Genomic DNA, 27524 nt, shown 5'->3' with positions numbered 1-27524 from the left:
TGATTTTGAAAACTAAAGACTGAACGGTAAACCAGGTGCGCCCTTGCAATGTAGACACACCCCAAAAAAGAAAAAAAAAAGTCCAACTCACTGCTTGTCAATAAGGGCGCCGTCTGGCGAAGGTGCGCCTTCCTTCCGTCCCTCCCCTCCTCCCCTCCTCCCCTCCCCTTTCCTCCTCCGCCCGTCAAACTGCCTGACTCTACTCATTCATCCCCGCGTCACGAGAGCCTCGGAACCTCCGACACGATGGCCGGCTCCCATCCGCTGAAATCGGCCCTGTCCATCACCCCCGTGGACGACACTTCTCTGGCCTTGCCCTCGGGGCGCCAGCAGTATCGTTCCGGAGAGCAGCGCGTCCTGGAGCAGGTGCAGAGCGTGCAGAGGACCAGGTCCAGGCACTCCAGCAGCACGAGGACTGGCTCAACCTCTTTGCCTCCGACCAGTAAGAACTTAAATAGCAATGTGTTTCGTGTTGCATAAACTTGTGCCAATTGTGCTAATAACACAGAGCTTATGAATTGAGTTTTTTTTACAACTTGAATTGGATCATTTTCCAATGCGTCAAGCATTCATTTGGATTTCAATCAGAAGGTCAGAATATTACTCATTGCGTTATCAGTCCATAAATCACATTTTATTTCATGTATTTTGCCACCCACAGTTTTCACTCTCTATGACGTCGCTGTCATGTTTTATTACTTTATTAGTATATTGGAAAACGGCAGGCAAGTTTTGTTGTACATAACATTTAATACTAATCTCAGGTTGGCACCTTTTTATAACAATCTGATAATAATCCATTTGTTGTGATATTTTCATGACAGTGCAGATAACTACCACAATATTATATCTGCTACACGCATTATCAATATGTTAATGTATTGCTGTCATTTTATTCTTGCTATTACAATTCTGTAAATACTGCCCAGTGGTATTTGAATGTCGATTTTATTTGAATCGAATTTATTTGACACGAGGGAAAATCAAATAATTGTGTGCGTCTGACCATAGTTACGTGTATTGAAGGTGGCTCCCATAAAAGTCATATAATAGCCGCCATAAACTCTACAATACTATGCCCTCTGTGAGACTGTTTGGATATTATATAAGCTGGAGGGTTTACACTTGGTAGTATAAGCGTCCATAAAGCCTGCTTGTGAGAAAGTATTGTAATAATATGTCATCATAATACTGAATAATAAGACAGCATGATTGAGACAGTATGTTACAGTTCTGTATTGTTGAATCCAGCTATTGTAAGTATGAACAAACAGGTTTTTCAAATTGCTACCTAATTAAAATACCTACTAACCTCATTTTGAAGTGTGCGCACGCACCCTTACTTTCCAGTGTAAACTTCTCTGCAAGTCTTTAGATCTGCTCTCCCCTGCCAATTGTGTCTTTTAGGAATGTTGTTCCTCTGATTAGTTCCAAGAGCTTTGAACTCCAGCGATAATGACTTTGAGGTCATGGATCTGCGTCATTATTTTTCTGTTACATTTTAGGCCCTTTCAATGATGAAGTGTTCGAGTCCAGCACGTCGAAGGGAAATGTCTTCTTTGGGAATGGTCAACTAAAAACGGTGAGTACGTCTAGTTTTCTGTTGGCGGGGTCAGGCTTTCCGGGGTTTTTTTCTTTTTTTTTTATGGGTCGGTTTGGGTTTAGGGATAGGGTTCAGTATTGCTAGTAGGGGTGTAAATGGCGGGTTTTGTCATGATACGATATCATATCGATACAAAGAATCACGATACGATATTTGCCGATATCTTAAAGCCTTCTGTGATTCATTCACGATACATCACGATATAGTGCTCTACGATCGATATATATATATTTTTTTTAAATAAAAAATATAGAAAAATATCCTGAACAATTCATACGCAAAATCAACAAGGTACTGCAAACTCTTTATTTAGGAAATGACAAGAGTATTGTAGTATACAAAGTGCTTATTTTAACACTGAACTTTGATGTGGTGTATTTTCTTTAAATGTGCGGCGAGATTTGTGCTCCCTGAATATTTGATCACCGCATGGCAGGATTTACAAACTGCACGTGTCTTGTCCGTTGAGTCATCTTTTCTTTGGAATCCAAAGTGCTTCCAAAGAATGACTTGAAGCCTAAAGGGGAGCCAATTTCCTCGTCTTTTTGGACACTAGCCAGAGCACCAGCCCAGGAGCCGGGTACTAATTGTCGACTCCCCTTTCACGTGCCTGCTCTGCTCACAACACAACACGCCGCTCACTGCTCCCGGAAAGAGGAAGCGAGCCACAATGAACTGGATTTCAAAATAAAGTCGCATCGAATGTCCGAGGTCAAGCACGCCGATCTAAATCGATGTTTACGTTTAGCATCGATGCCAATAAATCGTAGAGATTAGGGGTGTAAATCACGGGTTTTGTCACGATACGATATCATATCGATACAAAGAACTACGATACGATATTTGCCGATATCTTAAAGCCTGCTGCGATTCATTCACGATACATCACGATATAGTGCTCTACGATCGATACATATATTTTTTTTTTAAATAAAAAATATAGAACAATATCCTGATTTATAACAATTCATACGCAAAATCGACAAGGTACTGCAAACTCTTTATTTAGGAAATGACAAGAGTATTGTAGTATACAAAGTGCTTATTTTAACACTGAACTTTGATGTGGTGTTTTTTCTTTAAATGTGCGGCGAGATTTGTGCTCCCTGAATATTTGATCACCGCATGGCAGGATTTATAAACTGCACGTGTCTTGTCCGTTGAGTCATCTTTTCTTTGGAATCCAAAGTGCTTCCACAGAATGACTTGAAGCCTAAAGGGGAGGAGATCTCCTCGTCTTTTTGGACACTAGCCAGAGCACCAGCCCAGGAGCCGCACCCCTAATTGCTAGGGTCACAGTGGGGGTAGTAAACAGTAGTAGTAAACAGTAATTACTACGGTAGTAAACAGTAGGGGTAGGTTTGGTTTAGTTATGGTTAGTAAAGAACTATTATGGTTATGGGTAGCGTGGTTGGTTGAGTTAGTAGTAGTTGAAATGTATCATTCTCCATATAATCTCCAAATGCACGAAAATGCAATCCAATTGTTCTCCTGTTTTCTCCCGACAGCTCCCTGTGGAGAAAAGCCTCAACCGCCGCTCATTCAGCAACACAATTAGCGGCGCTGCCAAGACCACCAACACCTTTCACCGCCGCTACGAGTTCGGCTCCACTCCCGTGGGCTGGTTGGCCCGCAACCGCGACGAGCCTGACCAGAATCGGCACCGCTCCCTACCCACTCCGCACTGGACCCTCTCCGGCCGCAAAAGCTACAGAGCGGATATGCGCAGCGGCGGCGGGCAGTTCATTGGCACCAATCCGAAATTCCCGACCAGTCCGCTTGACGTCAGTAAAACACGGTTCAAGCCTTTGACGGATGACAGTCCCACCAAGCAGAGCAAGCTTCCTGGCAAAGGGGATTCTGGGTAAGAGAACAATATGGTGTGATTCTTCAACGCTGCAAAACATCCATGGCTTCGGTTTGGAGTTTAGGATCAATTGGTTATTGTACTCGTAGGTCAAGCGGAAACAGTGCAATGGCTGACATCACCATGAAGGAGGCTGTGGAATTCCTGTCCCACGAGGACATCAAATACCAACGCTGCGGAGCCTCTTACATCCAGCACAACACCTTTGTTGATGACAAAGCTAAGGAAGAGGTGACTTATCTCACTTGCTTGGAGATTAGCGCTATAGCTTCAAAGTTCACATTGTTAAGTGAGTTGCCCAACACGGAGGAGCTTCGATGCGTCACTCAATAATCCTAGCGCTTATCCTCATAAATCATCCGTGAGTCGCAACGAACGAGAACAAGCGTCAGGAATGCGTGCATGATTAAATCCTAAATCTTGCACACCAGGTGCTGAAGTATAAGGGGATCCCTCCGCTGGTGGCGCTGCTGAACAGCTCGAACCCAGATCTGACCCAGACGACCTCGGCCGCCCTGCGCAACCTGGCCTTCAAGAACAACGACAACAAGGAGGAGATCCAACACTGTGGCGGCATCACGTCTGCTGTGGCTCTGCTCCGTCAAACGGACTCCACTGAGATTCAGAGGCAGCTCACCGGTAAAATACAGATTTCATCCTTCCAAGGCAGCAATTCGACGTGATTGATATGCCCCCTCCCCAGGTCTTCTATGGAATCTGTCGTCTGCTAACAGCCTGAAGACGGACCTCCTCAAGAGCACGCTTCCTGTCTTAATGAAGCGCGTCATCCAGCCTTACACCACAAGCCCGGAGCGGGGCACGGCCAGCGGGCCCGATCATGAATGCTTCTTTCACGCCACCAGCTGCCTGCTGTAAAACATTTGATTGCAAAAATGTCGGCAATGCATTTAACCCAGAGAGGATCATGAAGCATCAACACGTTCTAATCAAATGACTATTCCGTAGTTAGATTACGCAATACCAGCAAATCACCTTTTCCTTATCTAGGACCCAAGCCTCAATAAGATTCTCAGACTGTGGCAGACAAATTTGCACTCGACACAATTTCACCTTTTGGCAGTAATATTTGGGATATGGTGATTGTTGGGTGCGGGAGAGCTCGTTCATGAATGTTTTTGTTTGTTTTTGGATTGTGATAGAAACCTCAGCAGTGCAAAGCAGAGCAACCGACAGACCATGAGGAAATGTCAAGGTTTGGTGGACTCCCTGGTCGCTTACCTTCAAGACTGCGTGGATGGTGGCAGGACAGATGATAAGGTGATGAAATTAAAGTCAGCAGCAAATACGACAAGATAATGGTCTGATCATTTCATATACGCGTACCCCGATTCAAATGAGCGTTTTTCCAAACAGTGCGTGGAGAACTGCGCATGCATCCTGCACAACCTCACTTTCGAGCTGGAGGCCGAGGCACCGGCCTTGTTCAATCGCATCACGGCGCTGGCGAAGCCCGCTGGCCCCGTAGACAGTCAAGGTGACGCCGGCCCCATCACCTGCTTCAGTCCACCCAGCAAAAGCTCAGACAGCAAAGTAAGGCTCCGCTATGTCCAGAGAATCAGCTCATCCAATGACAAACTTCCCCCTCTGTGTTCAGCACTACTTTGATTTCCCAGTGGTAGAGGACCCCAAACCGACTGGGGCCGGCTGGCTCATCCACTCCAAAACCCTGCAGAACTACTTGACCATATTGGGCTCAAGTCATCGGGATGAAACTCAGGAGGCCTGCTGTGGAGCTCTGCTGAACCTCACAGCCCAGGAAGGCATCGTAAGCGCCCGACCGAGCGTATTGAACAAAAGATTGTACAAACCAAACAAGTTGTGTTTAGGTTTCCAACGTCATGAGCCAGACTGTGGCGCAAAAACTGGATGGCCTCCCAGTAATCACCCCGCTTTTAAAGTCAGACAAAGTCACCTTGCAGAGGAACGCAGTGGCCTTGATGCGGAACTTCAGCAAGAACCCCAACCTGCAAGGCATCTTGGGTGAGAAGTGCCAATGGACTAGTTAGTAGGAATCCCTACAAAAGAAAAAAAGGATCCACTGTGAAGGCAAATAAAAAAATGCTGCACCGATAATCTACAAGCTTGACATTTTGTTGTGGCAGCTCGCAAAGTGTTGCCTGAACTCCTGGGCATCCTGGGCGCTGGCACCAAGGGGGGCAACGAGTCTGACGACACGCTGGCCTTGGCGTGCCAGACTGCCAACTTCCTGGTGGCCAAGGAGCCCGAGAGCGCCAAGCGCCTGCTAAATGGTGGCTTGATCAACTCACTGAAGGAGCTCAGCGAGAACAGGCCAGTAAAAAAAGAACTTTGGATTGTCAAGCAAGGAAAAATGCTTGAATGTCTTGCGCTTGATCCCTTAGATCTTTTCCCAAATCCAGCAAGTCGGCATCAGTGTTCCTCTACCAGCTATGGTCTGACAAGGACATCCAGAACCTCCTAAAGAGGGTGAGTTGGGCTCCCAGCTTCCACGCCTCTCACTGGTATTTGTGAGAAACAGCTGCCTGGATTAAGTTTCCAGGAATGTGGTAGCGCAGGTTGCATAGGAGGCTTTCTGCAGAGGTTGCACTGATTTTGCCTTTTTGTCCTGCAGCAAGGGATGAATAAGTCATCGTTCGTCAATGACGTCACCACGGCGGCCCACAAGTCGGTACAAGTGATCGACTAGGACCCAGGGGCCCGGTCACTCTGTGGGTGCCGACAACCTTTCTCATTTCATTTTGTGTTCTTAAACGCTAAAGTTGGATTGGTGAGTGATTGTTTTAAAAAAAAATGTCAATAAAGTTTTCAGGGTCAAAAATTGACTCAAGGTCAATGGCCGTCTGGCCTTCCTAGGCGACTGCTAAACATTTACAAGTCATCAATGCTTAGAGTATTCTTCAAAAAATACTTTTTATCAATTTTAAAGAACTGAAGATATTCATTTGTTGAATTTGCTAACAGCTATTTCAATCCAAAACATGTAAAGAGGTCAAATGACATTTCAAGAAAGGTCCTCATATTTGATAGCAGCTTTGAACCCGGGAGTTTTTCGACTTGAAAATCTTCCCAGGGTGTCTCATAGAGTGGCTGTTTGGGCGTGACTGCATATGCATACCAAAAGAACAAAAACTACGTTATATTTTTTTTTTGCGCTTGTCTGGTTTACAGGAAAAAGAAAAACAGGTCTCTTTACTCTGCACACCTGGCCGATCGATCTCTTACCTTTTGACTTGAGCTTACTTTTGAGGCGCCCGCAGGCTCACAGATGATGTTTATCATTTAGGAGGCTTTATTTAAAACACATTTTTTTGCAAATAGAAGAGTCTGCATGGATGCAGCCTATAAAAATCATCTTGATTTGATGTTGTTGTCTTTAGACCCCTTTAGCTCCCACCAGCTAAAGAAACCTAGACACACTTTTATTCATGTATGCACTTTATTTCACAATTATGATGACATTAGTAAGGCAACTTATGATATCTGTATATCTGTGTTGTTTTTACTTCCTCAGGCCTCGCTTGCTCCTTCTGCCCTTTGAACTGTAAAAAAAAGCAAAATTAAAATAAGCAGAGGTCAGGGAGCGCATTACATGGGCAATGTTGTTAAGTGTATCCCCTCCACTAGGTGGAGCCGACACTACTTAAGCAGGAGTTGTGTGGGCTGCAAACAATTCAATGACAGTTGAATACAGCGTGCAAGATGTAGGTTACGCATAGAAAAAAAAAAAAAAAGAAAAAAAGATGTAGGCTACGCACGTTCCGTTAGTGCTCTCATGCATTTGTTTATTTAAAGTACATTCCTGAAATGACGCCTTTTCACTTACGACACAACACATATGTTGTGCGTAAAATGTTGGACAGCGTGGCAAGACATGATTGTGGAAGGAGATTCCTTGGGCTTCATTGGCAACGACGTTATGATCGCCGTGATTTCGGGTAAGTCATCATATTTTTAATACTCTAGCACTGGCGAGTCTGTGGTCATTGGTTCTACACCGTCATTGACAAGCAAGTAGTAAGTTACTGAGTTGAGGAACTTTTCTTGTTTAATGTTGGCTGTCGCTTGAAATTCAAAGCTCTAATCTGTTGAGTGGTGCTATCCGTACTTAGTTTATGTCTCTCTATCATTACCTCTCACGCTCGGCTAGGTAGTAATTGTTTTTTGTGTGTGGGTGTGTCGCTCATGCACGCTCATGCACGCTCATGCACGCTCATGCACGCTCATGCACGCTCATGCACGCTCATGCACGCTCATGCACGCTCATGCACGCTCATGCACGCTCATGCACGCTCATGCACGCTCATGCACGCTCATGCACGCTCATGCACGCTCATGCACGCTCGCTGTCATATGCAGGAGTCGAGCCCATGGTGCTTGGTGACAGGTGAGTGTACCACTACACACACCATCATCCATCCCCCTAGTTTGTTATTGTGGACTTTTCACGAGACACAAATGTTGCATCAGTTGCTTAACAGACATGAAAGTCAAGCATAGATGTTTAGATGCTTACTTAGGATTCCTAACTCAAGATAAGATATAAGATTCCTAAACGGAGTTGGGAGTTGTTTTCTGTAAAACCAAACTGGAAAAAAAATAAAACTTCTCTCCACTCGTCCCATCTTAACTTTTGAGTTTTCTGCAGTCCCCTACCAATTCTGACATGGCAACATATCAAATGTCAAGCAACCAAATAAGGGAACCGGGACAATGTTGCTGAATATGCTGAGCTACTTCATATTACAGTTGACAACCTATTGTCATTTTTAGCACAGATTCTTTTTTATAGCTCTCTAATCCTCCGTCACTTGGGGGCACACATTTTTATGCCCGTACCAATCCTGCGTAGCAACAAATGACCTCATAGCTAAGTAAGCTCTGAGCTAAATAGTCAGTGCATGAGTGGTCTGAGGGGGAGTCCAGCGTGATTTAGATGGCATTGGGGTTGCCAAATGATCGTGTTGCACTTAAGATCTCCCAGCTGTTGTACCTCATCTCCTCTCCCCTCAAGTTATGCTTGTGTTTGTCACACACCCTCACTTGAAGCACCTTTTTGTCCCATTTAAGCCCTCACGTTGGCCACTTAGCAGGCTGGCAGCAGACTCTTGCAGCTGCTTTGGGGCCGGCTGCCTTTTTAAGCCCCCCAACACACACGCATTGTTTATTTGGCTATAAGATCCATTGAGCATCTGTCGATGTTGATAGATTATTTGTGGAAAGCAGAAGTATTGACTGTACTTACATTTTCTGATGGTCACTGATGCGGTTCCTCAGCACGGTCACCTGCGTTTGCGCAGTCAATTAATGGCAGTTTAATAATGCACAAAATAGTACAGATAAGAACCATCCTACATACCGTAATTTTCGGACTATAAATCGCACCGGAGTATAAGTCGCACCACCCATAAAATGCCCAAAAAAGTGAAAAAAAAACATATGTATATAAGTCGCTCCTGAGTATAAGTCGCCCCCCCACCCAAACTATGAAAAAAACGCGATTTATAGTCCGAAAATTACGGTACTAATGAATTTATCAAGGTGGTGGCTTAAGATGAGTTTAATTTGACCACCCTCGTAACTCATCACCTGTAACGTCATTTTTCCGTATTGTAATGAATGGAGATGCCAACAAAAAAAAGAAGAAATAGCAATCCAAATAAAACGATGGCATCATTAATTCAAATAAAAAATAATGAGCTGCTCGTTCTGATGTGCCTGCCTTGGCCACCTAGGGGCAGTATAAGATAAGACATGGCAGAGGATTGGACCAATAAAATGATTCATTATCCAATCACCTCATATTTCTGCTTCATGCATTTGTACTGAAGTTCAAACTTCTCCGCCTCCAGCTGGCGCAACCATTCCGTCAACTCATTGGCCTTTTCCCTGCATAGACGCGAGCATATACTGTGTATATTGATTGATCGATTGATTGATTTCCACATCTCCACCTGAGTTTGTCCTCCCTCAAGTGATCAACGTTTAACTCCTTGCGACGATCGTTGAGGATCTTCTTCTTCTTCTCTCGCTCTGTTTGTCGCTTGGGTCCTGTCTGTGTCTGATGGAACCCAACCAAATTATTAGGAACACCCAATATATGTCCGGATCAGGATAATACGATATAATGATGTTGTGTTACTTTATATCCGGTGAAGCTCAGGTTGCTCAAGATCATCTTCTTCCGGGCATCATCATCGGCTTTCTTCTTGGCCCCTTCTTCCTCCTTCCTTGCTTTGTCTTCCTAAGAAAACATAACATACGCCCCCCCCCCCCCCCCCCCCAATTGAAATAGTCAGTGTCAATTAAGAATCACAGTGCCTCTTTTGAGGTTATTTCCAAGTTTTCCGAGTTTGACAGACTGGACTTACGGCCATTTTGTTCTGTCGTTCTTTTTCCCTCTCCGCTCTGATCTTCGTTTGCTCGGCTCTCTCGGACCGGCGTTTCTCCTAAAAAGTCACAAAGGGGAGCAATGGAAGCGTGTTGGTTGATGGCAACACAAATACTACGACAGGAAGCCTCACAATGCGGTCGGTGAGGCTGAGGAGTTCCTCTTCCTCCTTCTTGCGCTTCTCAAAGTGATCCTCGATCAGTGTCTGGAGCTCCGTCAGGTCTTTTTCCATACGCTTGCGGTGAATGTCCTGAAAGACATCAATCAATCAATCAATCATATTAGGGTCATTGCCATCAATAAGTTCAACTCACGTCAAAGTCCACTTTTTCCCCTTCTGGAATTTTGGGGGCAGCCAAACCGGGGACAAAACCAGGCCTGACCACAAATTATAAGCAGCAAGAAAAAACTGAAGAATCATTTTAATATGTTCCCCAAAAATAGTAATACAGTATATACGTAAAATATTTATTTGATTATGAAAATAATACATCATAAAAAATGTCTAACATCTATGAAAACATTTGATAAATGATTATATAGATTAAAACTAAATCACTCGTAATAAACATTAATTTGAAATACATATAAGAATATACGTGAAACAATTTAGTAGTAAATCCTGTAATAATAACCAAGTATATACATATATTAATATTTAATTGTAAAATTCTAGCAATACGACTAGAGCACACAGTACTCATTTGTACACAAACAGTATAAACACACTTACTTTGACCTCCTCTTGCCGTCTTTCGCAATGAAATAAAAGATGGAAAAAATGTTTGAGTATGGGCAATATAAAATACATCATATGATATGGTTATTTCTCCTCACCTTCATCATGTTCCTCTTCGCCAGCTATAGAATGTCCAAAAAAAACACTGGTTAAAAACCATCAAAAGGTGCAGACCCCCTCAAACGTTTGGAGACACTTTCTGCACGCGTGTTATCGCATCCAGCAGTCTGTACAGATCTTGATAGGCACTTACTTTAGATGATGTGGTTAAATGAATAAATCAAATGAATTAAGCAGTGCCTAAGTGGCATTTATTTGTAGTCGGAGGACACTGGCTTGTGCAGATGTACCTCCATCTACCACCTCCTCCGCTGCAACCTCTTCCTCCTCTTCTGTGCAAAGCAAGCATGAAAGTTAGCAGCAAACAAAGCAGCGTGATTATTTGGATGATGACAAGAAGAATGGAAGCTTGTCCATCGCGATCAGTGCAATGAGCTGAGATTCTTGACAGTGCTGCCTTCCGTTATTTCCCTGCAACACTTGGACTTGTGCACTCGTGTGGTCCTCATGGCGGTAATTCAATCTCTTGGACGCAGGTGCATGGGGCAAATAAGGTGGCCACGTTTCAGGCTTAGGTTCTGGGAAATAGTTCAACTTGTGCACCCTGCTTACTTACATCAGAGGTATTTTTTTAGAAATAAAACCTCTGTCACATTATTTGACGAATGCTGAAACATATGTAAGATGGAGGATGCATCCAGCGAGGGATAAAGGTCAACACGGTGTAGAGGCGCAGCGGCCCGTAAAGTGGCAGCAAGACAAAATAGCAAAGGAGCACAGGGAAGCCAACGGCTTAGCACTCTGGCGCGGTAAGCATCGGGCTTAAGTGCGTAAAGCAGCAAATAAAGTGGCAGGGGGAAAAAAAAAAAAAAAAAACACAGGCATGCAGCTGAAGCTGACTGAAGGGGTGAGCGTCTCACAAGCACCCCGAGGTTGCACAACAAACAGCCGCAGATTACTCGGTAGCTAAAGAAGACTTAAGACAAATATTTATAACTCGTTTTGTCTACCTAAATAGTTGAAAATATGTATCACTGCCTTTTTTTTTTTTTAAAAATGTTTTTTTTTAACTTTATCCCTTTTGTTGTTGCTGCACACTATAGAATATTATCATTATTAAATGAAAACTAAGAATGTAGATTTTGTAGTTATTTTGTATCATAACTTTTACAGTTTCATTCAATATGGATATTTGATTATATTTGTTATTTATAAAATACATGATGATGGTAGTCAGTGGCAAAGAGCTTATCGTATTTTTTGTCATGTTAATCGACAAAGTTTGAGTGGAATCAAGCTGACTTTTTTTATGTGCATATTCCAAAAATGACATTTATGTTATCAGACTAACGACATGCATCCTTTTGCATATAGCACCATAGGTGTCGATGGACTTACGGTATTCCCTGCAAAAAAAATACACACACACACACAAGTAAGGCATTAGTCACCCATGTCCCCGTCATATCATTACACCAGCATGTTGTCTTGTACTCACTCGTACGACGCCTCCTCACCGTCAGACATATTGCAGCACAAAGACGAGACCACCTTTAAAGACCAAATGAATCACTTCATGATGAAAAAGAATATCGCACAACACAACAACTGCATACTCACCGGACGCTCCTGGAGATGTGGAAGAAAGGGAAACGCTCCACGCTGTACCCCCCGCCCGCCCGACCCGGGTAAGCTTTTAAACCGGGCTCCAAATCACATGGCGGCACAATGGCGGCCGGCACATACCTGCAAACAGTTGGCGGCGGCTATTGAAATGTACATTCTCACTGGACGTGCTTTGACTATTTTTACACTGCAAAAAACCTGGACGTGGACACTATGAGGGGGGATTAGAAGGTGGGCTTAGTGAGATGTGTCAACTTACTCCGGTGGGCTCTCAGGGGGGCCCCCCCATCCTGCTTCTTTGATTTGCAAGAAGACTTTTATTGTGGCCTTGGTTCCTGAACGAGTGCCACGGTTGTGTAACCGCCACCAAAAGCGGAGCCATGATCCAATGGCGAGTCCCTTCGTCAGGCCATCTTCAACCTTTGAAGAACGCCGAAACACAGCTGCATGTGAGAAGCTGTCAGTCAGCTTGGAAACCAAACAATGCCCCTGATACCGATAGGGGGTAGTGAAGGCCCAGAGATGGCGCCATCCCTTTTACACTATTGATGTTTAAAATGCATTTCAATAAGGAATCAATAATGTTATGAATTTGTGTGAGAGAGGAGGATTTGTGGTGAGTATGGAGCCAACACATGCAGATTTGTATATTTCATCAGATTAAATCAGTAAAAAAAATATGGAAAGGGACAGAAAAGTTTGTATCGGTTAAAAGGTGGTCTCCATCGTCCGTCTCTAAGTAATAACAAGTTGAAGCCCTTTTTTTATCTGGTGGTCGACCGATGAAGTGAGCAATCAGGAAAACGGTCTGCCAGACCTCCAACGTTCCTCTGTGGAAGTAGGAGAGCCTTCGAGATGGAAAAATAATCTCCGTGTCAATCACTCTTTGTGTCCAAACGTTGACTGTGAGTTGACATCACCACCATGTGGTCAAACTGAAAACGGGCTCAGTCTGTAAATGAGATGAACGTCCTGGATATTGGTCCTCGAGAACCGCCGTTGGACATCTTCGCAGTAGAGACGATATTTGCATACCGTCCTTGGATCGCCAGATGCGATACTATAAGCAGCATCCAAACGACTGACCTCGATTTCTTTCAACGTGCCCTGATTTTTCGTTGTTGTTGAAAATTCGGCCTGAAGAAATTTCCCGTACATGATAGATGCATTGTTCTATTCTTCCATGGTGGCTTATTTTGATGACTCGAGGGGTCAGAGCAAGATAACGGTGCAGCTCAAGCTACCTAGCTAATCACATGTGCCAAAGAGACCTATTCTAACACTCTCTCAAGTTAAAAGCTTCCTAAAGATGATATCCGATTTGTAATTTTTCATGCTGTAAAACTTAAGGCAATGAAAGAGAACACACAAATGCTCAATGAGCGCTCAGCATCTCGCCGTCTGCAGGACTGAAACGAACTGAGATGGTTTATTCAGTAATGAGATCTACTGGGCGGGAGCCTGGGCGTCAAACATCTTCTTGCGTCCTTCCATACCCGACATGGCCTCTACGTTCTTTCGCCAGTCGCCCACTTCCGCAGTCTTCTCCTGCACAAGATACAATCAGCTTGGGACTTTTTTTCAACGTGCATTTCTTTTCTTGTGCCCTGACCTTCTCCGTGTCTTCCTTCTTGACTGACTTGAGGTTAGCTCGCAGATCCAAGGACACTTTGTGCTTGGAGCCCAGCAGCGAGCGAAGGATGGCGTCGGCCGACACCCTCACCCGCCGAAGGTTGGGTCGCTTGAACTTTCCTCGCAGGTCCAGAACCTTGATGTTCAGGTCTTTGATCTAAGCCACGTAGCAGAGAAACTGTGTAGAAATGGAAGACTGTGGACATTGTCTGTGCAACTTTTACCTCTCGGGTATTGTGCGTGACTTTGGCCTCAATGTCGTAGCGTTCCTCATCCACCACGTCGATTTTGGAGTGCAGTTCTTCACAAAGCTTCTACATAGACAATACAAGAATATTACTGCATGGATACATGAATGGTCTTATTGGGACATTTCCAAAAGTCCCTTAAATTCCATCTCCTGGGGATCACTGGGATGACTGAGTAGATGGGCCGAAAAGTTTCAGGAAGGAGCATTTGAACATCTTAAAACAACAAGTACCTGCAATTCCTCCAAGCTCATGGAGTTGATATTTATGGGAGGTGCTTTTTCCTCCAGGTACTTTTCCTTCTGCTTCTCTTTCTCTACCAGTTCCTGTTCTAGATCCTCTTTGGCCTTGGCCACCATCAAGCTCTGCAACACAATCATGCTTGACCTCCTCCATGTTTGCACGCACACACCATTGAACCCTCACCTTCAGCATGAGCTTGCGAGAAGCTGAGATTTTCGATTTATTCTGCAAGAAACAATAAGGCGGTCAGTGCGGTCGAACATGCTGAACACCATGTTGAAGGTCTTACCTCAGGCCTGGAATGGAAGCATTGGAAATGAGTGTCATCGCAACGATTATGTTTCTTATTAATGCTCTAAAAATAAACACCCATGAGAGACGACAATCACAACACTTACGCTTTCTCCGGCATCTTGACTATCTGAGTTGATCCTGAAAGACAAAAATAAAACCTTTTGGGCCCCCCCAAAGGATCTTAATACACTTTCCACTCCAGAAACATTCCAGCGCATTGATGAGTGTCTGGCCTTTCCCAGAATGGAACCGTCTCCCTCGGCGGCCGGGTATTTATTGAATTACTCACGCCTTGATCTTATCGTACGTGCAATACGGTTTGTTTATTTTTTGCGCGTACGCTTAGCCTGCATTAGCATGTCTAAGTTGTAAAAATGTCTGCTGGGTAGCATCAAGCTGTCAACTGAGCCACCGTCCGTCCCTTGTACGCACCCTCTTGTTTTCCCTCATTGCATTCTTGTCTTGGCCAAATCCAGACAAGTGATGGCAGACACGATACAACAACATGGCAACAATTTGAAAAGATATTCACTCTTCTGGGAAAGTCTCCCAAAAACTCAATCACACAACTAATCGATGAAGCCTAACTCAATATTATTATTTAAAAATAATCCACAGACTTAAAAGTAGATTTAGAAAATTATAACCAACAAAACGTTTTCAATGGACTATTTTGCAACTGACAAACATTAGTAATATGTTCCTTTTAATTTAAATATAAAATGAGTCAATATTTGAATTAAATGTTAGGTCTTACATACCTTTGTGAGAAGATGAAGTGAGATAGCAAGTGATGCGTGGAGGAACAGCAGGGGGGATATTTATCCCTCACCCGCCTTTGTCCCTCCTCTTCTGCTTGGTTTCAATGCACGCACACACACATGTACGCACACACACACACACTGCTCCCATCAGAAATAAGAGGCGACACCGACATGGATACTGCATGTTTATTTTGCGTGTCGCCAAGCTGGCATTCAAGGTACATAAAGAGGAGGCAGCAATCAATAAAGTACAAGTGTGCTCGGATGTGGCCACTGACCTCTTTCTGTTTGCTTCTATTCTACTCACACACATGGATGGCTGCAGTGAAGCTCATTGCTTATCAAGAAAAAATAAATCTTATGGCTAATTTGTTTGTAAGATTTCTATTGGTCCGTAGTGTCACTTGTGCATTTCTAGCAAGGGGCGCATCGGGACCACTTAAAAAAGAAAAGAAAGAAATATTCATGATATTTCCAGAATAAAGTCTGGGTCTAATTTATTTTTGAATTAAAAAAAACAAAGAAGTAATGTTAGGAGAAAAAAAATCAATAACGACATTACTTTGGAAACTTTATGTTACACAAACAATTGCATAGACCTTTCAAAAATATTGTAAAATAAAATAAATTTCTCGCACAGCATTCAGATTTTTCTTCTGTTAACGTGAGTTGCCATGTTTTCAACTTTTTTTCATATAACTTCTTCTCATTAAGATATGACCTCTCTGACCTTTCTTTTTGCCCCCAGTACCTTCCCTTCTTTTTCCCTTTCCCCTTGCTTTGTTTTCAGCGTGTCTGCAGCTGGAGCAGCGTGATGAACATAAAAAGACTTCACTGGGAATGAGCCAGAGCTCCAGCACCCTGACCAAAACCAAAACCTTTCGGTCCAAAGTTCTTAGCGTAGCAACCTGTGAACGCATAGCAGAGCAATGTTTGGAGTTCCAAAGATTTGCCCGAGACCACCTTAATAGCGCTGTACCTTTACAGAAGATCTCGCCGTCTCTGTCCGCCACAGTGGTGGACTCCAGTCCCTTGCCGCAGTTAGCGCAGCGGAAGCAACCTTTATGCCATGACTGAGGACAGACACAAAAAGTCCAATCTTTAACAAAAAAAAAAAAAGACATGTATTGAATTTCTTAAAAAAAAAAAGAGATCTTCCTTACGTTGCCCCCTCCAATAACCTTCTCCGCCGCGTACACCGTTTTGCCACAGCGTGGACAAACATCGGAGCCTGCAGCTTTCTTGGCAAATTTGGAGGCGTTGGGGTTATTGGTAGGATTGTGCGGACATTCTCTATCATGAGAATAATAAATATTACCACAAGTTGAAATAGAATAGATTTTGTTTCTCATCAAATTAAAATGTTTGTAATGTTTTCTCTCATTGGTGAATGATTGCATGAATATAATTAGTCTCTATTATTCCAACTTAATACCCTAACCCGTAAAATTTAGAGAAAATATTTTATTCTCCTAATTCAAGTCAGAATTAAAAAAATCTCCCGTTAGGACTTTACTGTGTGACACCTCTTTTGACTTTGTCAAACTAAAATGATTGTGTAATCTGATTTTATTCACGACATGAAAAAAATAATGCATGCAATGCATTAGGTAGGCTTTCTACTTACACCGGGGGCTTAATTCCAAGACCCTCTCCCGTATCCATGCTGAGGGTCCCCGCTCCCCCGCCAAAGCCGTAGCCTTTCGGCCCATACTTTTTGCCGTAGCACGACTTGCAGTAGATCTCGTCCACGTGCACAGCCACTGTTGTGCTGTCCAAATTCTTCTTGCACACCACTTCCAATGTGAGGAGAGTCAAATGTCAAAAATACAGAAAATGTGGTTGCCATGTGTGCACACCCTTTTATAACTGGGGATGTTCCGAATTAGATCATCACAGTTAAACTCATCACAAATTGAAACAATTACTCAACTTCCCTCAGTTAAATTGCATTGATCAACTCCAAATAAAGTTCAAAGGTTCTAGTAGAGTTGTTACCAATCCCTTTATTTGGGTGATGGATTTTTTCCTGATGGATTTCAATGACGTCAAGCCGAAATGCTTGAGGGTGAGCGTGTGTGTCTTCCCCTTCCATAAAAGGACAACTTTGTCACATATTTCCAGCACACCCATATAAGGACCACAATGTGTCAAAGCAAACATTTGCTTGCCCGAATCCTCCGCATTCCACGCCTGTCATCATCTTATGTGTAAATGGACTTACTGCACAGGAAGCAGGATTTATGCCAGCTCTTTCCTTCACATTGCACTTCCTCTGCAAAGTAGACCGTCTTCTGGCAGCAGCCACATTTGTTCCCCCCTCCGAAAGGCATCCTGCGCACATGCAGGTTAACCGTTCAACTATACCTTTAAATGGAGAAGAGACACTTTTGGAGTATGTGAAGAATACGCTCGGAAAACACGCAGCCTCTCACCCTGCAAGAATGTCGGAAGGCTAATCTACCAGCTCGTCCTTTGTAAACAGGACATTCCTTGGCGCTAACCAGGTCAAGATAAAGTTTCCCAGAGCAACAGAAATGTTGGACTAAAACCACACTTTGTGACTAGCTCTTCTTTCCAGGAGGTCGCAAACATCTTCCAACATTTTTTGAAAAGAGAGAAGTTTAAGATTAAGTTTACCTGCGTGGATGTAGTCTCTTGGTTCACCTTCACCAAAGATGTCCACTGAGATTAGAGCAAAGACGGAGCAGCTCCCAGGACACTGAGCTGATCAGAGGGAGGAGTTAGAGGTGTGTGTGTGTGTGTGTGTGCATGCGAGTGTCCAAACATCCGAACAAGATGCTCGGCCACCTCATCTAGCTCCTCCTAATATGGAGCAGCAGTTCGCCCCTCCGGGCTTCTCACCCTATCTCCAAGAGAGAGCCCGGTGGCCATCAGCCCGATACTGGTCTTACAGGAACCGAAGCAATCCAGTCATGGAGCTCCATATTTTGTGTCATGCCTCACCAAGGATGTATTTGCCAGGCACAAGTGAAGGTTTGCTGCAATATTTCCAGTCTGGTAGCATCACTTTTCTCTCATAACATTAAAACTACTGTATATCTCAGAACATGATGACTTTTTTTTAGAACCATGAAAGAACCACTTTGAAAGTTGCTCTGGATCTTAGCCCAATCTAGCTGAAATTTAATGGAGGCCCACTGCTGACATAGTATTTTAAAAATAGGCAGGAGACGTTTCAGTTTTTAATTTCGACTGTATTTGTATACAAGCCATTTTCAATGTTCTATCCCTTTATTTTGCAGGTGGAGCAGCTTGCATGCACGCTTCTGGGAGGACTCGCTACAAGCTGCTGGAGCAAGTGATGCTACCCGCTCGTGTCCTCCTTGCTTCAAGCATCATGCGAAGAGACAACGGCGGACTCAAGACGTCTATTTATAGGCAGCCTTTCGGACAGGGCTCACCCTGGCTTCGGCGCTGCGTGGCCTCGTCTGTGAAAGCGGGAGAGAGAGGAAGGAAGAGGGCTGACAGGCGCTTGGTGGAGTAATCCGGACGGAGCAAGAGGAAGACGACGGGAGGCAAGACGCTAGAAGAGGGAGCGGGCACGAGCAGGATGCACGCCACGTTCGCCAGCTTCTCTCCTCTCTGAGACTTGAGCGGAAGACAGGGCAAGATAAGAGAGGAAGAGGTGAGTTGGCACTTTGACTGCTTAACAGTTTTCTTTTTATTATGCATTTGCAGATTCAACCTTGAACAAGAAAACCTTTTGCAAAGACAATAATGCTTACAATAAGACTCTTTGGTGCACATAAACAAAGCACAGCTGGTTTAATATCTTTTTATGGTTTTGAATTCAGTGGTTGATATTCAAATTATTATGACTCGATTTTTTTTGTGTTGGATTTGTAGCCATCCATCCAGTTTTTGTAGCATGCTTCAGGGTCATAATTGCTGACTTTGAGCATGAGGTGTGATGCATATAGACAAAAAAAAAATATTTCTTTTCAATGCCTTTCAATATTTTAATATCCTATTTTTTATGTATTATAAATGATGACTCTTAACATCCATTTGAATTACAACTGCTGTAATACTTTTAATTGTTCAAGTCATTTTAGATACTCTTAAAAATCAGAACCAATTCATTTCAGTGACAGTTGTACCGCACATAGCCTCATGCAAAAAATGATAAAACATACAATTGAAATTGTGAATTTCTTAATGATTTTGCTACAAAAGAGGTCACTAACACGTTTCCCATGGTGAGTCAGGTGATTCCCTAGGAATGCTTTAATAGATGTAAACACATCCAGTCATGTCTACAAATTAAATATTGCATTTTAATCATTCTTTCCTACCTTGTTAAATCATAATTGATATCAAATGAGAAATCAATAACATGAACGGTTTCATCACATTTATGAATAGCCTTAATTGTTCATCCAAAAAATATTTTAATGACTGCTTCACGTAATGCTTGCCTGTGATTAGTTATGAAAATTCTGTGCACTTGATTGTGGAGCGATGCATTTCCACCAATGCGTCACTAGAGGACATCAGTGAAAAGACTATTCGGCACGCCCTGTATGTGTGCGTGTGCGTGTGTGTGTGTGTGTGTGTGTGTGTGTGTGTGTGTGCATGTGCGTGTGTGTACCTCATTATCCAAAGTAGGACGTGCAGGCAACTGAGTGTGACATGCATAGTTACTAATTAGATGAAAACGATACAACGAACAACGGGAAGGAACTTTATCAGTTGGTGCAGTCATCTTCTTGTACCTGCCGTGTGTGTGTGTGAGTTTTTTTTATCTGCACAGCAGCCCTTATTAACTTGTGATTGTGTTCCCCAAGCTTGGGATGTAATATGACAGATAAGGATTTGGATGTGTCAAGGTCAAACTCTGTCTGCGCTGCGTGTGTATATTGCAATCATTTATCTGTAGATGTGAGACTATAATCCTCTTTACTTATGACCAAAGGTTGGCAAAGGTCTACCCACAAGGAAGGCAATTTTCTCTAACGTGCAAGACGGCCCAACCAAAAGGCGCCACTACGCCTCCGGCTGGCTTCACACCAGTGTAGGTGTTGCCTCATGACTCGCGGCTAATGCTAAATTTGGTTGTGGTCCATCTGCCGGCTTCAAAGACATTTAATATATTTCCAAATGCCAACATAATATACGATATTTAATATTTTTTAGATACTTACTAAATAGAACCCTTTTTGGATTTGGGGGTTATTCAAGATAAGTATTTTGGTGATCATTTTTCTTGCTTGAGACAACTGGCAAATATTTCTTTTGAATTGTAGGTTATATTTTGCTTTATTTACAACTTATTTGCAGTACATGTCAACTGAGTCTCTCTTTACTTGAATTGTGTTTTGCCCTTGAGGGAGCCCGAGCCGTTCCAAAATGATCCCTAGCTCCAAAATGTGCCATGACAATTTAAATCAGACCGCTTAAACGGTCCTGGCTGTGAGCAAGACGCGCTGCCAAGCCGCCGTGCGACAGACAGATGGACCATTGGCTAAAATTAGGAACCTTTTCACCAGGTGCCATTTTTAGCTCTTGGAGGGAGCGGTCCAGTTAGCCTGGGTTGGCATTTATAGCCAGGGTAACGGAGGATGCGACTGACTAGAGTGTGGTTATACAAGCGGGGAGGAGAGCACCCCACCCCACCCCACCCCAAGGCTACTGAAGGATGTCCCGTCTAGGGTGGAGAGAAAGACTTGTCGGGAGGATGCTTCACGATCGCGCCATTTGTGAGCCTGCCTGGTAAGTTGTTGTTCTTGTCTGCAACTTCTTGTAATGCATTTGCCTGGCAGTCATTAAATGTGTAATTGGATGCAGGGGCATTTCCTGTAATGCACTTCTATCTATATATGAGGATGTCTGCTGACTCATAGAAGCCGAGTGAGCTCCTCCGGGCGCATTTCAGCGCTTTGTTTGCAATGATAATATTTACATTTTTGATGAAGACACAAAAATACAGCTTCTAGTGTTTGAATTTATTTTAAATGGTGACTTCTACAACATTTCTAGAATAGCACAATGTCATATCACAAGTGAGCAGTTTTTAGAACACATTATTCATGTGGTCCTCACGCCCACATTGGAGAGCCCTGATCTAACCACTGTTTCACCATATTGTCGATGTTGTAATAATGTCTGACATGCTTTTGTCGAAATACTATCAGGATCATGAATTATAGTACTTTATATACACCTTTGGTCTTGGCTTGCTGAATTCTTTTTTTAAGAGATTGGCTTTGTACTCGTGTTTGTTACAATGATGACCAAGGGTGATATCAGAGTTGCTTTGCATCTGGCCGACAAGTGTATGTGGGTTATTAAAAAAACTAACCCCACTGTTATGCAACAGTAGCATTTCTTCTAAATACAACACTGCATCAGTCCTGCTTCATGCAAAATTTGCAATCATTTAGTTGAGAACTTATCCATGCCACAATAGCAGTCGCTGTATTGGCTGCAAGATTAAATGTGTGTTGTTGTTATTCTACTCGACTGTGGAAAACAACACAGATTTCGTTTGAACAACATCATACAATACCATCACCAACAAAAGCCAACACTTTTTCTTAACAGTGTCGGGTCTGCGCGCGCCATGTGTTTTGCAGACATCGCTTCCTCACAGGCAAAGCTTTTGGGCCGGTGGAAAAGGAAATGAGCAATGTGGGTTGCTATAAATAAAAAGTGGATCAAGAAGTGTTGAGAAAAAGTCATGTTCAACTATTCTTCTAGAGCAGGAGGGCAGGGAATAATCAAATTTTAATACAATGCCACGTAAGATTCAAAGAGGAGAATAAAGCATGAAATGATGCAGCCAGGTTTGGTCATTTATATTTCATCCCAACTTCTTTTTATAGCACTGAGCAAATGGACTCTTCTGAAGTCTTATGAGGTCCAGTAAGTGGATCCTGGTGCAAGTCTCTTCTTTTTTTTTTTTGGATGATTATAGGTTTCCAGCAGCCACCGCCGCTCATTGTGCTGTTCCTTTTGTCCACTAGTAGAAAAGGTCACATTTGATTTGCATGCATAAATATTATGTGTGTATCAAACTGGAAGCCTTTGCTCTCCCTTTCAAATAGATAGCATGGATGTGGTTTGTGGAATAGGAACGACTAAGCCCCCCCGCCCCCTATCTTTGAAGTGTCACGGAGCGCTGTGTTTGCACACTGCGTGAGGCGAGCCGTGTCAGTCACTCACGGCGTGTTTCACCCCCCCCGACGACCGTGACTACATTCCAAGCGTATGCTACACATTTGATCTGTACATTGCTTCCTTGTGTCATTTACGACGTGCCCTCAAGCAAGCAGTACAGTTTGATCCGCTGGTGACTGTGTAGCTGGAGTCGGTCCGCAAAGGCATCGGCTCCAGCCGTCGTTTATTGTCCCACTTTGTCAGCAAGTCTGCGGTCAGAAAACGTTCCGTCTGTGGCCCAGACGCCCCCCTTTGCACCGTCGCCATTACTGGGTAAACCATCACCCTTATTCTTACTAAATAATCCTTCTGGTGCCATTTTGATTTGACACGCTGCCACTTTGTCCCAAAAGATTCCGAAAGTCATTTGAAATGGGAGTCAATATCACCACAAGACACAAAAAGTGGAGCTTTTCCACTCCACTCCATATTCATTGTATGAAGTCAACGTTATGCTGTTGCTAATGCATATTTATTCACGCTACCACACTTAAAACAAATAAATAAATGGCAAGCAAAATATGTGGGCTTGTTGACAGGATAATTATATTTAATAACATTTCTAGCTAATGAATGAGCATGTGGTGAAACTTGTGCAAGCACAGGCAGAAGATGCAAAGTCCATGCAGGAAGGCCGGACATCTGAACCGTTGTGCTAATGTTGTTGCATCAGTTACAATAGTATGGCTGCTCATCGATCCATTTGGTTTTGTCTTTGCAGGCATGACTTTGTCAAAGCAGCAGCTGGTTGCTCTTAGTTAGCATCAACACCAGCGCAAGATGCCTTTCTCCAAAGCGGACGCCAAACTGCCATACGGCGGCCTGCCAAATCCCACCACGCACTTCCAACACTCCACAAGACGACTTCCTTCCTGTTCCTCCGGATCCTCCGAGCTGCTCTTGAGAGGTTCATCTCTGAAGTCCGCCGTATATTCGCAAGGGAGCACGGCGGTAGCGACACGGCGGAGTGATGGAACGTGCTCGGCTTACAGCAGCCCTCGTGTTCCCAAGAGGGAAGCCCCTCGTTCAAAAGACACGTTGGACCTCCGCACGGGTGCCCTTAGAGACCTTCAGCTTAGAAGGAACACAAATAAGAACTGGACTTTTGGAAAATATCGCCATACGAATATGGACAACGCTCAGAGTGTTGACAAAGCGGCTTTGTCTCGGAAACATTACTCCAAAGGAGACAATAGGAATGCCGAGTCTTTGGAGAAAATGGGGAGCTTTCAACGAGACGTGAGGAGCATCTGTGCTTCCAAAACCAAACTTCCGGGAAGGGTGAACATGGTGGCACCCTTCAGGTACAGGTGAGGAACACTACATTATTATTATTGGAACAATTACTGGGAATATAATTTCAGTTTTAGGAGGGTTTTTTTCCCCACCCACCAAGTAGATAATTGCAACCAACGTATTGAATGACTAAAGAGCTGCTATCTTCCAGATGTTTTCTTCAGCAACTGCTTTAATTGGACTATGATCAAAATGTTGTCATTTAAAAAAAAATGACGTTTTACTGCAGGTGTCCGGCTCAGGAGGAGCCAGAGGACCTGAGCGACTGCTCCTCAGACTCCATGGAGGTTTGCTGCGATGATCTCGGTGAGTCCTACCCATTTTCGTTCGTGCTTATCTTCGTTTGGGTTGCAAGTGAGAGTTTCCCAACTGATTTGAGGGCAAGAAGGACGTTGCCCGTCGCCACTGGTCACCAGATGATTTTAGGGCACATATGAACAAACAACCCTTCATGCTCATGGCCAAGTTTTGAGTCCTTAAATGTCACGCCTGAATTTGTCTCCCTCTAGTGGCATCATGAAGCAAAACATTTCTTTTTCCCTTGCAAAGTTCAATGAGGTTGTTAGGCATCTTTCCAGCCGAGCGAACGCATCGCACACGGGCTGCTTGTTGTCACAAGAGAACAACTGGCAATAAAAGCTTGACTCACGCCACTGTGCATGCCCCACACCTGTTATGTGCATCAACCCGGAGTCTTTACTTGCATGCAGGAAAAAACATCCCGAGGTCTTTGCCCAACTGTCAGCACGAGTATATTTTATGGTCTCCGGAGAGACATCAAGATGCCGTTTGAGTCTGTTTCTTTGCTGCGTAAAACGTGTAATGCAGGGTTTTTTTCTGCAGAGGTGTCAAAATAACCTTGTACCTTTCGGTACTAAAGAATGAATGTATTAGCACACTGTGTTTCTTGGCTTTAGCAGAAACTTAGTGGATTACTGTTTATTAATATTCAGACAAATTACAGACCTTTTCAGGAGCTTCAAAAATATGTATTTTTTCATCTGACACATCCTGGAATATTGTGAAAATGGCTTCTTTTTCCACTCTGGTTCCTTTGTTGGTTAAGCTTTGCTATAAGTTTTTCCTGTTGAAATTGAATATATTTTAGAGGTCTCCAACATGACCACCACAAAACTTGATCAAAAGCACCCTTTAGATAGTTTTACAAAAAAAAATTGCAAGCGCAATGAAGTTCTTGTTTTAAAAGACAATTTTAGACATGCTGGTTGAAATACATGACTTTGTGGTTTAGAAAATGATATCATAGGATGAGTTGGACCATAAAAAACAACAACAAAACTATATACTTCTTCTTGATTATCATAATGATTGAGATGCTCCCCAGGGAGATGCCAGACCAGAGACTAAGTGTCTCTGAAAGAAGGCTGGACAGATGCAGACTTGAGTGCTTTGATGAGCGGATCAGCTTTCATGTCATTTTAGTGTCTCGTTGCTCTTGTGTTCTTTTCTTTTTTTTTATTTTTGTGAGCAGACGAACCAAAAGCAGGCTTGTATTTGAGTTTTGAAAATAGAGCAGCAGTATGTCTTGCCATTAAATGGTTTATTGCAACGATTGAAGCAGAATTTGTGCAGCAAAATTGATTTTACACGTAAATACTTTTTAATATGTATTTTTGGAGGACTGGTGGCCGGTTTCCCTTCTGCCCTTCCTCCTCTCGTGCGCTGAATTTCAAAGGAATGAATGGAGCCACTTCCATTGAATAGCAAACAAGTTCACTGTGTCCCCTCCCACAACGGCGCAAACAACCCTTTCTACCTTCCCTCATATACCAAAATACCAAAAGAAAGAAAACTCCATCTAGGTTCACAGTTACAGTTTGGAACGAAAATAAGATCCCTTATGTCAAAAGCCATCCAAATCTGATCCAGAGTATGCATTTGGCAGAAAAGTAAAGTATATGGAAAATATCTGTATCAACTTTCGTCAAATCAGGTTGCAATTTGTTGTGCTTCTGTAGGATCTTATTGCATTTTGAGCTCGTAGCTGCTGACACATGACGCAAGCTTTGGCAGTGGTGCCTGCTTTGCGAGCGCTCACGTTTACTCACATTTGGTCTTTGTAGATGTAATTATCCTACTTTATACAGGCAGGTTTTCAGCACACTGATCTTTAAGCCACAATGTCGTCACTATAGCATCATCCTTGCAGCTGAGCGCTCCGAAAATATGACGCATAGCGCTCAGGGAAGGCCAGCTGTGGAAGAGTCCGTCCACACAAACATGTTGATGGAATCAAAGCCAGATGTGAAGGAGAGCAGGACACTGTTTAAATGTTTTTCCTCATCAAGTTCACATCTAGCACTTTTTTCTTTTTTTGCAGAAAATGCCTTATGGCAATGTGGATAATTTTATCAACAACGTTCAAGGCGATTATAGTGTTGACATCCTTATTGGTATAAATCAAGCATAGCACGACTTCCTTTCTCGTGATGGCGACGGCTCGTCTCCAAGCAAACAACATAGATGGCTTGTGCAAAATTAGCCTGATGGGAATTAGTCACTGAAGGATTAGTTTACGTTCTCGCTATCGCTCTTTCAAAACAATCACGCTATTGAGCCTACAGTGGGTGTGGATCCGTGACCTCTAGTCAGGGCATGGCGAGCGGACTTGAACATGTTCCCAGAAACTAATTGCCAGAACAAATGCAATAGTCCGTGTCTCTTCCTGGGTTGCCGTATTTAAAGAAAAGCACCGATGTGGATTCGGAGCCTGCTGTCGCAGACGGTCTCGGACTTTGTCGCGACATAATGGACAACACTCGACGTTGTGTTCTATAAAGTTCTTTCACTGCACACCATGAAAAAGCCCAGTAGCATTTTGTAGGCTTGAAAATGTTTTTTTTTTACATTCTGTTGTGTCTCATTGCTGACTGGGTGGGTGGAATCTTTTACAACATTTATATATAGTTGGTTTTGGCAATTTAAAATATGCTCCCCTGCTTTGATGAGGTGATAGACTTTTTATGTAGGTCTGTATGCTATATACTTTTTAGTCATTAGGGCCATGTGGAATATAAAAGCAATGACACTCAGTTGATAGAAAAGTCATCTTTTCAACACTTACTAATATAACGTTACGTCAGGAATAACCAAGTACACCTACTGCTTGTTTATATGCAGTACTTTTGAGGAAAGATACAACTGTGCGTGTCGCTGTCTGTAAAAGCTAAATGTAACTTTATTTAGAGTATTTACAGTACAAGATGACACTTTTGCAAGGGACGCTGCATGCGTTTGGTCTGTGGTTTGTGTGCAATGAGGTCTTGTGTCAAAAAGAGATGGGGGAGTTCCCATGATGCACTTCTCCTTGTGAGTCGCCCTCTGCGTGCTGTTTCATGTGGAATGTTAGGATATCTGAAATGTGGAGCGGCTGCATGATGAACTCTGCGGGTGTGCGTCTGTGCGTGTGTGTGTCTGTGTATGTAATTACATGTTTCATATGCATCGTTCCATATGTGGTTATGGGCGTGTTAACTTGCTTACATTGGCACATGTCACTTGCTGAAGACTTTCTCAAACCGCTCTATTTTTACAAGCAGGGAATAAAAAGCAACAAAACGT

The 27524-nt window shown here is 43.3% G+C and overlaps 4 protein-coding genes across 5 annotated transcripts; 1 reads left to right on the top strand and 3 right to left on the bottom strand.

The window, feature by feature from the left end:
• The first annotated feature begins 173 nt into the window (after nucleotides 1-173).
• pkp1b (plakophilin 1b) lies at nucleotides 174-19782 on the top strand. The gene is made up of 14 exons (XM_061291682.1): nucleotides 174-442; nucleotides 1506-1582; nucleotides 3112-3467; nucleotides 3560-3701; nucleotides 3902-4109; nucleotides 4174-4342; nucleotides 4631-4748; nucleotides 4845-5021; nucleotides 5086-5256; nucleotides 5318-5471; nucleotides 5594-5780; nucleotides 5852-5936; nucleotides 6082-7405; nucleotides 18731-19782. Exons 1-13 carry the CDS (start codon nucleotides 247-249, stop codon nucleotides 6154-6156), a joined length of 2115 nt encoding a protein of 704 aa, XP_061147666.1. The 5' UTR covers nucleotides 174-246; the 3' UTR covers nucleotides 6157-7405; nucleotides 18731-19782.
• On the bottom strand, nucleotides 6888-10719 carry LOC133162477 (troponin T, cardiac muscle isoforms-like). The gene is made up of 10 exons (XM_061291687.1): nucleotides 10696-10719; nucleotides 10592-10610; nucleotides 10173-10236; nucleotides 9992-10108; nucleotides 9839-9916; nucleotides 9610-9711; nucleotides 9422-9528; nucleotides 9266-9356; nucleotides 8713-8753; nucleotides 6888-7009 (listed from the first exon to the last, which is right to left on the bottom strand). Exons 4-10 carry the CDS (start codon nucleotides 10088-10090, stop codon nucleotides 6970-6972), a joined length of 558 nt encoding a protein of 185 aa, XP_061147671.1. The 5' UTR covers nucleotides 10091-10108; nucleotides 10173-10236; nucleotides 10592-10610; nucleotides 10696-10719; the 3' UTR covers nucleotides 6888-6969.
• tnni1b (troponin I type 1b (skeletal, slow)) lies at nucleotides 13663-15582 on the bottom strand. Its single transcript, XM_061291688.1, has 7 exons — nucleotides 15462-15582; nucleotides 14805-14838; nucleotides 14590-14702; nucleotides 14397-14528; nucleotides 14140-14229; nucleotides 13896-14072; nucleotides 13663-13831 (listed from the first exon to the last, which is right to left on the bottom strand). Exons 3-7 carry the CDS (start codon nucleotides 14596-14598, stop codon nucleotides 13730-13732), a joined length of 510 nt encoding a protein of 169 aa, XP_061147672.1. The 5' UTR covers nucleotides 14599-14702; nucleotides 14805-14838; nucleotides 15462-15582; the 3' UTR covers nucleotides 13663-13729.
• On the bottom strand, nucleotides 15633-18267 carry csrp1b (cysteine and glycine-rich protein 1b). Of its 2 annotated transcripts, none has more exons than XM_061291684.1 (6): nucleotides 18105-18267; nucleotides 17689-17798; nucleotides 17092-17260; nucleotides 16628-16757; nucleotides 16444-16537; nucleotides 15633-16372 (listed from the first exon to the last, which is right to left on the bottom strand). In XM_061291684.1, exons 2-6 carry the CDS (start codon nucleotides 17795-17797, stop codon nucleotides 16296-16298), a joined length of 579 nt encoding a protein of 192 aa, XP_061147668.1. In that variant the 5' UTR covers nucleotide 17798; nucleotides 18105-18267; the 3' UTR covers nucleotides 15633-16295. The 2 variants fall into 2 exon arrangements, with proteins under 2 accessions (XP_061147668.1, XP_061147669.1); XM_061291685.1 differs by having other exon boundaries at nucleotides 17689-17831; nucleotides 18105-18241.
• Nucleotides 19783-27524: the final 7742 nt, after the last annotated feature.

Source organism: Syngnathus typhle, linkage group LG11 (genome assembly GCF_033458585.1).
Source record: "Syngnathus typhle isolate RoL2023-S1 ecotype Sweden linkage group LG11, RoL_Styp_1.0, whole genome shotgun sequence".
NCBI lineage: Eukaryota > Metazoa > Chordata > Actinopteri > Syngnathiformes > Syngnathidae > Syngnathus > Syngnathus typhle.
The sequence above is the reverse complement of the archived record's forward strand: the minus strand, read 5'-3'. Positions and strand labels throughout refer to the sequence as shown.